General features: G+C 45.7%; 1 protein-coding gene across 3 annotated transcripts in view; it reads left to right on the top strand.

Moving 5' to 3' along the window:
* ME3 (malic enzyme 3) overlaps positions 1–12,210 on the top strand; it is a 217,712-nt gene that overhangs the window by 193,580 nt on the left and 11,922 nt on the right. For all 3 annotated transcript variants that reach the window (XM_025358506.1, XM_025358507.1, XM_025358508.1), the window contains exon 8: positions 822–931. In XM_025358506.1, coding sequence (XP_025214291.1) covers positions 822–931 — 110 coding nt within the window. The remainder of the gene's footprint in view (positions 1–821; positions 932–12,210) is intronic.

The following is a 12,210-nucleotide window of genomic DNA, read 5'->3' as shown; positions in this document are numbered from 1 at the left end:
GGATTTTAAATAAGGCATATCAAGCATCTTAATGGCCATTGTCTTCACCCACAAGGCATTGTTTCTCAGGGTTCTCTGGGCTCTCAGAATCAGAACCATCTGGGGTGTTTGTTCAAAATGCAGGTTCCTGACCCCATCCCACACTCACTGAGTGAGACTCTGTGAGATGGGCCTGGTGACCTGCTTTTTAAACAAGGTCAGTCACTGACTCTTCTACACCTGCAAGTTGGAGAACAACTTCACCAAGATGTTAGTAGATGACAGTGTCTTATTGTAGTAGCCTTTCCTAACCATCTTTTCATCTTACCAGAGAACAATGCCTGGTGCCAGAGGAGTCTCTACTGGAGGAACTCCAGGTGTCAGAGTCCAGCAAGAGAGATATTTGGAGGATGCAGGGGCTCCCCACCTACTTGTGGTGGGGAAGCTGGTCTGTCTGCATGCACTTGGATGTGGAGTGAGCTTTCTTCTGGGATCTCAGGTGGCCACAGGCTACAGAGAGGGCAGGCCCCTCCTTGGCCCTCTTGTCACTCCCAGGGCTGGTCATGGAAGCCATGGGAGCCACCAGCACAGCTTAGCTACAGTGACGCTGGCTTGGCTGGCCACCAAACCCAGGGTCCTACTCTCTCCCTTCACCATGCTCATCCATGATAGGGCAGGCAGAGCTCCAAGCCCAGGAGTCCAGTGGCAAAAACACAGATGAAGGAGTCATGCCACTTCCCACCCCCTGGCCTGCTCCTCCCCACCCCACGGTGCAAGCTGGGATCTGTCAGGGATCTGCCTCAGGGAGGCAATCATGGGTTTCTTCCTCTCCCTTCACACAGGTTTGGAATAAATTGCCTCATCCAATTTGAAGACTTTGCCAATGCCAATGCCTTCCGCCTGCTCAACAAATACCGCAACAAGTACTGCATGTTCAATGATGATATCCAAGGTAGGTTTCCACCCCACCTGATGAAGCCACAGGGGACTACCTTATATTCTCAAACCTCACTGGGATGCCAAAGGGGTGGGGAAGGGCTGTCACCTCATAGCTGGTTTGCTGCCAGCAGCTGTTGAAGAAAGAACATTCAACTTAGATTCAACTCCTACTTGGCTAATTCTTAATTCTTTGAATTCAGTTTCCTTTTTTACAAAATAAAGATCATTACTACTTCAGAGGTAGGTAAGAATTATGTAATTTAATGTACGTAAGAAATTCTAAACAATATTGTAATTTACTAGCAAGTTAAATGTGAACCAGTCAATTCTCTGACCACAGTTTCATCATCTAGTCAATAGAGAGGATAACAACTGCCTTGAAAGAGCATGGTGAAAATTTACAAAGCGAATACTATAGAAAGTACTAACCCATAAAACTCATCAGACAAAGCATCAATCACCATAAAAATGGCCTTCCTCAGCCATAATAACTTGCTTTTAGGCTTTCCAAATATAAGGCGTGTCTCAGTCGGGAAGTCAGGACAATTCCTTCTCTGGTTTTGACTGAAGTGTTTGTTGCTCATAATGACCCTGAGAGAGACACTGACACCAGGAACCCAGAGCCTTCCAAAGTCAACATGAAGCAGCTTCTAGTTCAGGTTCCCTTTGGTCATCTATTCTGTGACCCAGAAATATCTGAAGGTGCTTGCTTCTTACTGTGGAGTTACCAGTGTCGGAAGCTGGAGTGGAAAGGGATTCATCTCACTTGATCTAGGAGTGCACAGGAAGGAGCATTGTGAGCTGTTCCTAGCATTTTGTAAAGTCCAAGAGAAACCTTGATGATTTTTTAACAAATGAAGTTTGCAAAGCAATCTTTTTAAACCAAAGATCCATGTCAGGTGGAAATAAGTTGGCAAGACACAGGTATTGGCCCTGGATTGTTAAAGGTTGGCCAACTTCTCATTTTACAGATGACTTCTCCAGAGGCCTGAAGAGGTCATAACTTTTCTTCAAGTGAGTCAGGGATAGATCTCAGAGAACTCAAACTCAGGTAATAATAGCTAAGATTAATCACTGAATGGTTATTGTATATCGGGCTCTGTTCTAAGCACTCTACACTTTTAAACCGATGAGACATTAGCATCTCTGTCTTATGAATGAAGACACTGAAACAGAAAAAGAGTAAGTAACTTTTATAGCCATTAAGCATAGAGTTGAGATTTGAGCCCAGGCATTCAGACTCTAAATTGCAGTCTATAACCATTCACCATGCCATTCCCAGGTCTTATATTACAAACTAAGTTGCCTTTTTCTCCCCATTATGGTCCATATTACAAAGTATAAGAAATGTGATAGATGATTTTTTGTATTTGTCATAAATTTTCAAGAGGCAAGATAGTACAGTTAGAACACACTATTAGAAAATTGAGTTTAAAATATATGACTTCAGTGCCTGAAGAGTGGGTATCCAGAGAGAGGGGAGACACAAAAGGAGAAAGCTGGGACATGGCACTCCCTGCCAGCCTGTCTCCATTCTGTCTCTCCTTTACCCTGCTGTATAGACCTGGGACAGGCATTGGCTGAGCTAGGCCAGCCTCACCCACATAAGCCAGGACACAGCACAGATGGGACTGTGCAGTCCAGGAAGATGCGCTGGTAGAGGGAAGCATTTTCTCACTGCCCTCATTTACCTCAGTGTCAGACCAGCAGGTGGGAGTGTGCCTGTGGCCCTGAGGAAGCACCTGCCTGCTAGACCCTGACCGGCTCCCCAGCATGAATTCACCCATGAATCAGCAGAAGGACAGCCAGTCCCCTGAGCCCACCGGGCTGCCAAGGCCAGAGGGTGGAAGTGGAAAACAAGTCCATGCAGGCGGCACACCTGGTGCACAGCCTCCAGCTGTATAGACACACAGACAGCCACATGTGTATACATCCTCCTAAACACAGGCACAGGAACACAGCCAGGCCCTGCAGCCCCCCAGCCCCCATCCGCCCCTGCACTGCTGCCAGAATGTGCCTCGGAGATGAAAGTATCAGTCACCATGCCACCCTCTCTTCATGAGAAAGTTCGCACCCCTTCAATGAAAATATAAGACTTCGGGATCTCTCCTCTGCTCTCTGCCCTTCCTTTTATTTTACTCCTCTTACCTCCTTACCTGCCATTTCTTTCTGTGTTTGAAAGCCCTTCTCGCCCTTTCCCATCATCTTTACCTGAGTAACTCCTACTCACCCTTAAAGACTCAGCTCCAGGGTCTCCTGCCCAGGGAAGGCCCATCAGTCTGATTTGGGTGTCCCTCAGGTGTTCCCCTCTGTCAGTTCTCTTACCTCATTGCACCCCAAAAGCCTGTAATGCATTGTCTGCCTTCCCAGAAGATAATAAGCTTCTGGAGGCAGGAACAATTGCCTTATCCATTCTTGTTCCCCAACTCCCAGCGCTGCGCTTGCTACATGATAGACACCTAATAAATGTTTAAAGAATATACGAATGATGTCTACACACACAAACTGACATCCTCATAAGCACACTCACCTGTTCATGTGGGTGTGTCTACACTGGATGCCTGCCCCTGCAGCCTCTCTGTTGTCCAGGTCATCATTCATGTACAGCTGACCCTTGAACAAGGTGATGGTTACAGGTGCCAACACTCCACACAGTCAAAAATATGCATAACTTTTGCCTCTCCAGAAACTTAGCTACTAAGAGCCTACTGTTGACCAGAAGGCTTACTAATAACATAAAAATAGTGGATTAACACATAAATAGACTAGTATCTACCGCTATTTTATGTGTGCATGACATACTTCTTAATTTTTTTGATATTTCTAGGCTACACAGTTCATCTGTGAGTTTTTTCAAATTGTTAGAAACCTCCAAAATTTTTAAAAATATATGTATTGAAAAAATCTGCATATAAGTGGACTCACGCAGCTCAACCCCATGTTGTTCAACGACTGATTGTGCTCACACATAAATGCACCTCTGCACGTGCTCATACATAATCACATGTGTAACCCCACATGCAGACACAGGGAGCTGTTTGTTTTTAATTAAATCAATTCATTTGTTTACATTCATTGGTTTTTGCATCTTGCCTCCACAGTCAATTTTGCTCCCAGGCAAAACCAAGTGGGATAGTTTTCTGGGTCCCAGAGCAAAGAGAAGAGGGATTTACCATTCTTTTGTCAGAAATTCAAGACTAAAGCCCTCAATCTAGAACTCATGAGGACAGCTGGCAAATAGTGCTGGAATGGCAGGAGCCCTATAAGAACCAGCCTTTGATCAGCTCAGCCTGATGTTTAGGTGTGACCATATCATTAACAACCATAAAGAGGTGGGCATGGGCATGCACCACCCAGATCCTCCTTCAAGGAAAGACTTGTTGCCCGACTGACAGCAGGCTGTCAGCACAATCTGCAGAGCCTCAGAGAGAGAGAGCCACCTCGCCACCCCACCAGGAGCTGGCCTCACCAGTGATGAGGGAATATAAAGGCTTAACTATTTTAGCCCAGTGCAGGACAACTCAAGCTCCCCATGGAGTTGACTGAGGCTTTGGGGCCTGCATCACAGCTCAGCTTCCCCTCAACCCATTCTGCTTCCTTCCCTTCCTTCCCACAAGGGCAATTCCTAAAAACATCCTGAACACTCCAGTATTTCTCAGAATCTGCGTCCAGGGGACCCAAACTGTACCAAGTAACATTTTGTATGCACATAGAACTTTAGGTTGAAAGTGCTTTTCATCCTCACTATCTTACAAGTGTCTGGCAACATCTCCCCCTCCCTCACTGGGGGACAAACACAGCTGTCCCATGTCACTAATGAGGAAACTGAAGCCTGGGGGTTAAAGGTTGCTCACGGCCACACAGACAGACACAAAGCTGGAACTGGAACCCCATTATGTCTGACTTGGAATTCTCACTCTCTCCATGGCATCAGGCTGCCTGTTGCTCCTGCACGTGTGAGGTGGTGGAGGGTATCTTCTCGTTAAGGATGAAATTCCAGACCCTGCTGGAACAGTGCGGGTGTTGCTGCTCCCTGGCATCCTGCTGCTCTCATCCTGTCCTCCCTATCGTTCCCATTCCTTCCTCTAACTCCTACAGAATGCAGACCTGAAGATGAGACCCACGGTCCCAAGCTGGTTAGGGATGAGTCCAGACCAGAAGCCTGTGATGTGTGTTCTCATTGTTAAATGGACAATGAGAAGACTAGTAAGGAATTCCAGTACTAATGAGCCAACACGGAAGATACAGCCCATGCTGGAATTGTCCCCCTGTATCTCCAAATACAGAGTAAGGAGCAATGCCACTTAAGACTACAAGCCATGCTCATAATGGGAGAGGAGCACCTCCATGCACAGAACCACAGAAAGTTGGGAGTGAAGGGGCGAGAGGGAGTGTGGGAGGGAGGAGGAAGCAATGCGGAATCACAGTCATAAACAGAAACCAAATCACACCACACGTAGGAGCTGGAGACAGATTCTCAGAATCTTCTTGGGAACCACACATGGAGGGGGCTGGAACCGAGCGACCCACATGAAAATGAGACTAGGGTCATGCTACCTACTCTGACACCAGCCTAGCCTTACATCCTCAGTGGATAGATAGAATTAAATCCTCGAAAGCTCCACTCTACTGACCTCCCAGAGGGCAGGGCCATGCCTGGTGCAGATCAGGAGCCCAGGGCACATTATTTGACTGTCTCCCAACCAGTCCCATTGTACCATGTGCTCAGAATCACTGACCCCACAGGGCTGGGCCTCTGGAGCCCCAGTACTTGAAGGAAAGAGAGATCGCCAGGGCTTCTGATCATCTTTGCCTCCCGCCCCAGCTCAGACCCACATAAAGCCTCGGCCCAGGCCCAGGCTGGTCCTTGGTGATCAGAGCCGCCAATGCACTGACTTGTTGCTGGCAGCCTCTCAGGAATTTTGGAAAAGGCGGAGGCTCAGGTGACTTTTGTTGTTTCAGCTGGGACCAGAGAAGCATCTCTGCTCTTAGGGAGGAAAGAAAGGCCTAGAAGGGGAAAGGAAGTGGGAATGGTCACGCTGGGGACAGGGGAAGGAGGAAGAGCCACACAAAGGGCCAGGTCCAGGGTGCTGCTGGCCCAGTTTCTGTGGGTCTCTGGCCTCCACGTGCAAGCTGACCACACAGCATGGCTGGAGCCAGGAAAGCCCCACTGGCTCTTCAGCTCTGCAGCATCCTCCACCTGGCCAGCCTTCACTGGACCTGCCTTGCCCACCAATCCTGCTAAATCTCCAGGCCAGACAGCACATCAAGGTTCCTGTGTGTTATGTTAGGCTAGTAGCACCCTCTGTGAGCCCAATGCTTAACAATCAGGCATTGCACCAAGACAAGCCTAGGTCTGAATCCCCATTTTCCTGTTTTGTGGCTTTGGCCAAGTGGCTGAAATTCTCAGTGCCTTCCTTTCCTTATCTGTAAAATGGACTTAACAGTTTTAACAGCCATAACTGCTCATCAGCTAGTACCACCAGAATGGTCAGGGTGCTTTTATAAGGCCAGTATCTGTTATGGTTGGTTGTAGTATATGCCAATTCCTTGATAAGTATTTCCAGCACCCATTTATGGCACTGAATTGTTGTAAGGATTGCAGTGATGTACAGATAGGGATAGGCACGTAGCAGTACTCAGTTCATGGTACCTATTACTAAAATCTCTGATGCCTAATAGGCTCCTGACACATAGGTATGGGAGGGAAGAAGGAAAGAGGAGACTTAAGGCAGAGAATTTGGTGCAGGTGAGGAGAGGGCCACATGTGAGCACAGGACTGGGGAACTCTGGGGAGAAGAGAGGCCACCTCACTTTTCTCCCCTTTTCCCCATATACCCTATTATTCCAGCCCATTGTATTAGTCACTCTTCTGTGAGTTTTCTGCCAACTCCATGATTTTGAATGTGCTGGTCCCTCTGCCTAGAATTCTCTTTCTGTTCTTCACTACTTTCTGTTTGTCCCTAAAGGCTCATTTCACTTTCCCCAGGATAATGCACCCAGGGCTAAGCCACAGACTCTAAATGATCCCACTCTTCCCCAGGATCTAGGAGTGACACTGGATGGTGGTCACCCACTTTACAGAATGCTTCAAAGTTCCCCAGGGAGAGGGGTGGGGCTCTCAGCCAAGAAATGCAAAATACATCCCTGGAAGATGATGACCTTGTTGGAGCGGGAAGGTGTGGGGGACTTTGCATAGGCTTCAGATGCCACAATAAGGAAGAGGCAGACAGGCAGGAATGGCTCATCTCTGAAGACTTCGTGCAGCTCGTTTGTCTTGTTTACAAGATGCCAGGGATTATTTCCAGCTGTCGGGGGTCACCTGCCCTCTCTGTCACCCACCACCACCACTACACACACTGAGTAGCAGTTCTAGGCCTTTCCTTGATCTCTCCTCCTGCAGTGAAACTTCTCCTGGTCTCTTTAACCTTTTCTCTCCCCTGTTCCCAAAGCCTTCCTTTTCACTAAGTCCTGTGTTCTGAGGCTGTTCTTCACTTCCAGGGCTGTCCCTAGTCCTGAAGTTCATGTGGATCTCGTGTATCTGGCTCCTCCGAGACCTCCCCTGTTAGCTGCTGCAACAGTCAAAACTTCAGAGAAGTCAAGAAGATGATCATTATTCCTTCGGGTTCCTTCCAAATTGTGGCAAAATACGCCTAACCCTACCTTCTCCATGGGCCAGGGAACTGCCCTCTAGAGAGTCCAGGAGCTCCAGAAAATTCCCTTATGACACAGAAATTGCAGAGAAGTAGTCTAGAAGGCCTTTGCTTGGTGTCCAATAAAGGGGAACCTGAATTTTTGGAACACTTGTGCTGGCAACTCCTTGAGAGTTTTATTTGAGAACAAGACTTTTATTTGTCTGTATTTATTCAAAGCCTAGTCCAGAGAAGGCCCAGAACAAACACTCAGCACATACTAATGAATAAATGAATGGCAGTAGCTACCGTAGAAATGTAATTCTTATGGATCGTGGAAGCAGGTGTGGCCTCATAGCAGAGGTTGTTCTGTCCCAATAGGAACCCAGACCTCCAAAGCCACCGTGGCCACACCCTGACAGAGCCTAACTCTATCCTTCTTGCTGCCTGGGTCAGAAGTCTTCCCTTATCTGATAAAGAGTAAATTCTTTCCTCCAATAATCTGTTGTTCAGCATGGAAACTCCTTTAACGTTGTCAAATCTGACTATTAAAAGCAGAAACTACATTTTCAGCATGTCCTTTTGTGCTATTTCCTGAACCTACAACCTCAAGTACTCAGTTGGCAGGAAATGTAATTATAGAAAGCTCCCTCTGAAAAGAAAACTTTTTCTTTCATCATGAATAGGAACAACCAGTCACACTTTCAGCTGCCCATGGCATTTATGGGCACAAGCCATGTTCCAGCATATCCCTGGACCCATGGGCTTCTCAAAGTGCTTACCTTGAAACAGCTAAGTAGCTTTCTCTCCAGTTTTAAATCCCTAGTGCACAGCCCAAGAGCACCCCAAAAATGCAGATAACTTTATTTGCCAAACTTTGTAATTTGGAGCTTAAGAACCACTGTTTCTCCTCTTGAGTTCTAGCCTGTAGTTAGAACAGCTTGCTACCTCAGAGGATGGCCTCAGAGCAGGATGCCAGGGAGGAGAGCAGGGAGAATTAGCCAGTGAAGTACCCAATGAGTGTGGGGTTCCAGAAGCCAAGTGCAGAAATAGTTTCCCAAAGGAAAGAATGGGCAACAGTACCAAATGCTGCTAAGAGATCAAGAAAGAAGAAGGCTGAGAACTGATTACTGAATTTGGTCACCTGGAGGTACTTGGGGACCCTGACAAGAGGTGGGTCAGTCATTTGATTGGACTGGGTTTCATGGGGACCAAGGAGGAAGGAACTAGATGTAGTTAATATATTCCGCTCTTTAGAAGAGTTTGGCTATAAAGGAGAGTGAGAAATAGGGTGGGACACATAGGGCCAAGGGAGGGCTTTTTAAAGATGGAAGTTTTACAGTGTATTTGTATGCTGATGAGAATGATACAGTAGAGAGGGCAAAATTGAATATGCAGGCAATAGGACTGGGAATAACAGGAAAAGTAGGCAAGAATGATGGGATCCAGTAGACAAGTGGTGCTTTAGCTAGGAGCAGGGAGGCATCGATGGTAATGGGGAAAGGCAAGTACGTGGACATGGAGGCAGTGGGTCTGAAGACTTGGTGGTGATAGGATTCAGAAGTTCTGTCCTGATTAGTTCTATTTCCTTTGAGCCTCACTCTCCACTTTTAAGGGCAAAAAATAGGAGCACAGTAGTCCCTACTTCATGGAGTTGTTGGGAAGATTAATTGAGCCAATGCTGTGCTGGTAAGCACACAGCACAGAGCCAAGGCCACAGTAAGAGTGATCAATAAATGGCAGCTGACCTTGCATCCTTTTATTGTAATGTGTGACTGTTTCCCATCAGATTTCCCATTGTTTGGAGTTCCCCTCCCCTTCCAGAGGTACAGCTGAATGTTGACATCTACTGCCTAAGTTCACTTCCCTCTGCCTCTGCTAACACCCTGCTCCGTCCTTCCCCAGAGAAACCCCATAACACCGCTCCTGCTGCCTTCAACTATAGTCAGGAAGGGCTGTCCGAGCAGCAGAGATCGGGAAGGGATGGAAGCAAACCTAGGAAGGAAACCCCCAGGTCTCCCTGCTTTGGGTGACTGACAGGGCCAAGCCACCTTTCTCTGTCAGTTTCCTCATTTGTACAGCTGTTAAATGCCATTATCTCCAATCCCCATCCAGCACTGAATTTCTGTGAGTAACCCCAGTTATTCAACCTGCAAATAACCCCAGAAGACAGTTGACATCCAAAAAGAAAAAGACCCATCCAGAGTGTAGTGTCTGGGGGATCATCTCTGATGGAATGCCTTTGGCGCCATCTGGTGGCATATGCTTTGTGCAACACCTCCTTTCAGGGAGGCAAAAGGCTGTCCTGAAACAGACTCCGAAGCGCAGAAAACTCCCTCTAGCCAATGGCAGGAAACTAGTACCTCACCTAGAGAGGCCATCTAGTTCAGTGCATCTCAAACTTGAATGGCATACAAATCATCTGGAGATCTTTTCGAATACAAATTCTGACTCCGTAGAACTGAAATGAAAGAGGGTTTTATGGGCAGAGAGTAAGAAGTATGGAGTTATTTGCAGGGAGGCAGAGAAAATGGGGAGTTCGACATAATAAATGAACTTTGGAGAAAATTAAGGACAAAGGGGATGTGGAGATTTCAGGAGAGGGTAATACAATTCATTTCTCCTCACCCTCTCTTTAAGTGATTTAAATACTTATTTAAATTGCTTGTTGATACTTTCTTGGATGTCAGCTTGGTGTTTCTTGTGAATGCAGTACAGTCCTGAGCCTCACCATGATACAGCCCACCTTCATTCAGGTTACATTCAGGTTAGATGAAAAAGTAGATATGGGAAAAGGAGGGGTGGTTAAGGATGCCTGGGGTAGCAAGGAATGTCTTGCTGATCATTTGGGCTGAGTCTTAAGGAATAATGAACTGCAAAAGGGTCTTCTAGATAGGGAGAATAGCAGGGAAATGTACATAAGCATAAACATGCATGGTATGTTTAGGCAACAAGGAATAATGCTACTGGTACATGGAGTACACGGGGAGGCACTGCAGAGGTAAGTTGATACTGATAAGTTACTTTTCTGTACATAAACTAACAAAAAGTGTGTAATGAACAACTGTTTTATAATAGCCATCACACTTGCAATCATTTAGTAATTTCTTTCCTTACAAACAGAAATGAGCTTGGTCTATTTTGTTACTATGGTATCCTCAGTACCTGAGCCTGGTTCATAACTAATGCTCAAAAAATAAATGAATGTAACAATTTCCAGTGATCTCTGACTACCCAGACTACCCACTGTGTTCTACTGTTTTGTGCCCAAATTTTCATAAACTGGGAGTTCCCTGATGGCAGGGATCATGTCTGATTCATCTCCGTCTTCCACAGTGCCTGGCATGGTGCCTGTCACTTTCTAGGCCCTCAGAAGGTGCACAATGCATACTTTTGGGACCATGGGAAGGATGTTAGGAAGTCCCAGTATCCTCAGCCCTGTCCCTGTGACACTGCCAACAGTTCAACACTCCCTCTAGGTAACAGCTGTGTGAAGATAGGGGTGCCTGCACCCCATCTTCTGACAAGTATGATCCTGCATAGAGTCCCACCTTCTGATGTCCACAATGATGAATGTGCACTTATTGGCCACCAACTGTTTGCTGTACCCCCATCTCAGCCACTGAGCCAAGTATAAATCTAGGAGAAGGCCCACCCCAGAGCTAGCAAAAAATAAGCCACCTAGAAAACTGGAAACAGAGAATATAGAAAATTCACTCATACTCCCACCCTGCAACCATTAGTATTTTGTAAGTTCCTTCTGGATTCTATGTGTGTGATACATTACAATTAGAATCATCACATGCATACCATTTAATGTTCTCTTCCTTCCAGCCAACTCAATGGAACATAGGTTAGTGCTTAAGCACACAGGTCCTAGAGCTTGAGTCCCTGGATTCACATCCTGGCTCTCTTATATGATCTTGTACAGTTCAGCAAACCATACCTTATTTTCCCAATCTGTAAAATGAAGATGGCAACAATGAGGATTAAATAAATAACTGTCTTCATGTTAAGACATATCAAGTACTTGGAACAATATCTGATGTTAGTGACTAGCTTCATAGCATTTTCCATGTTGCTGCATAATATTCATGATGATCATTTTTAATAGCTATAAAACAGTCTACTGTGTCTACCCTGGCTACTTTACTTAATCATTACTCCTTTGTTAGATGTGTAGGTTATTTCCAGCCATTCTGTATTAAAAATAACACTGTCATAAATATCCTAGTATATACATTTTGGATTTTTCCATATATAGATTCTCAAAAGTAGAAGTATAAGGTCAAAGGGCAAATATATTTTATGCCTTTGCTCTAGATGGGGAAACAGTTCTCCACAAAAGATTGTAGCACTTCAAAACACAAAGGATATTGGGACATTTTACTTTTCATTCCTCCCTCACCAGTCATAGATGACAACTTTTTTTTTAATTATCCAAATGTAATAAGCCATAAATAGTCCTACTTTAATTTCCTTTTGTTTTGTTTTGGTTTGGTTTCACCATCGTGGGGGCTTAGCGTTGCTGATTGTGATTACTTTATTGTGAGCTCTCTGTATCAGTCTATACCACTTGCTTTAACAGAGAACACTTAATATTTTTAAAAATGTTAATTGTCTATTAAAGAATTCAAAAGCCAAAAAAGAAACACTAAGG

Source organism: Theropithecus gelada, chromosome 14 (assembly GCF_003255815.1).
Source record: "Theropithecus gelada isolate Dixy chromosome 14, Tgel_1.0, whole genome shotgun sequence".
Classification (NCBI taxonomy): domain Eukaryota; kingdom Metazoa; phylum Chordata; class Mammalia; order Primates; family Cercopithecidae; genus Theropithecus; species Theropithecus gelada.
This window is presented reverse-complemented; position numbering and strand designations above follow the sequence as displayed.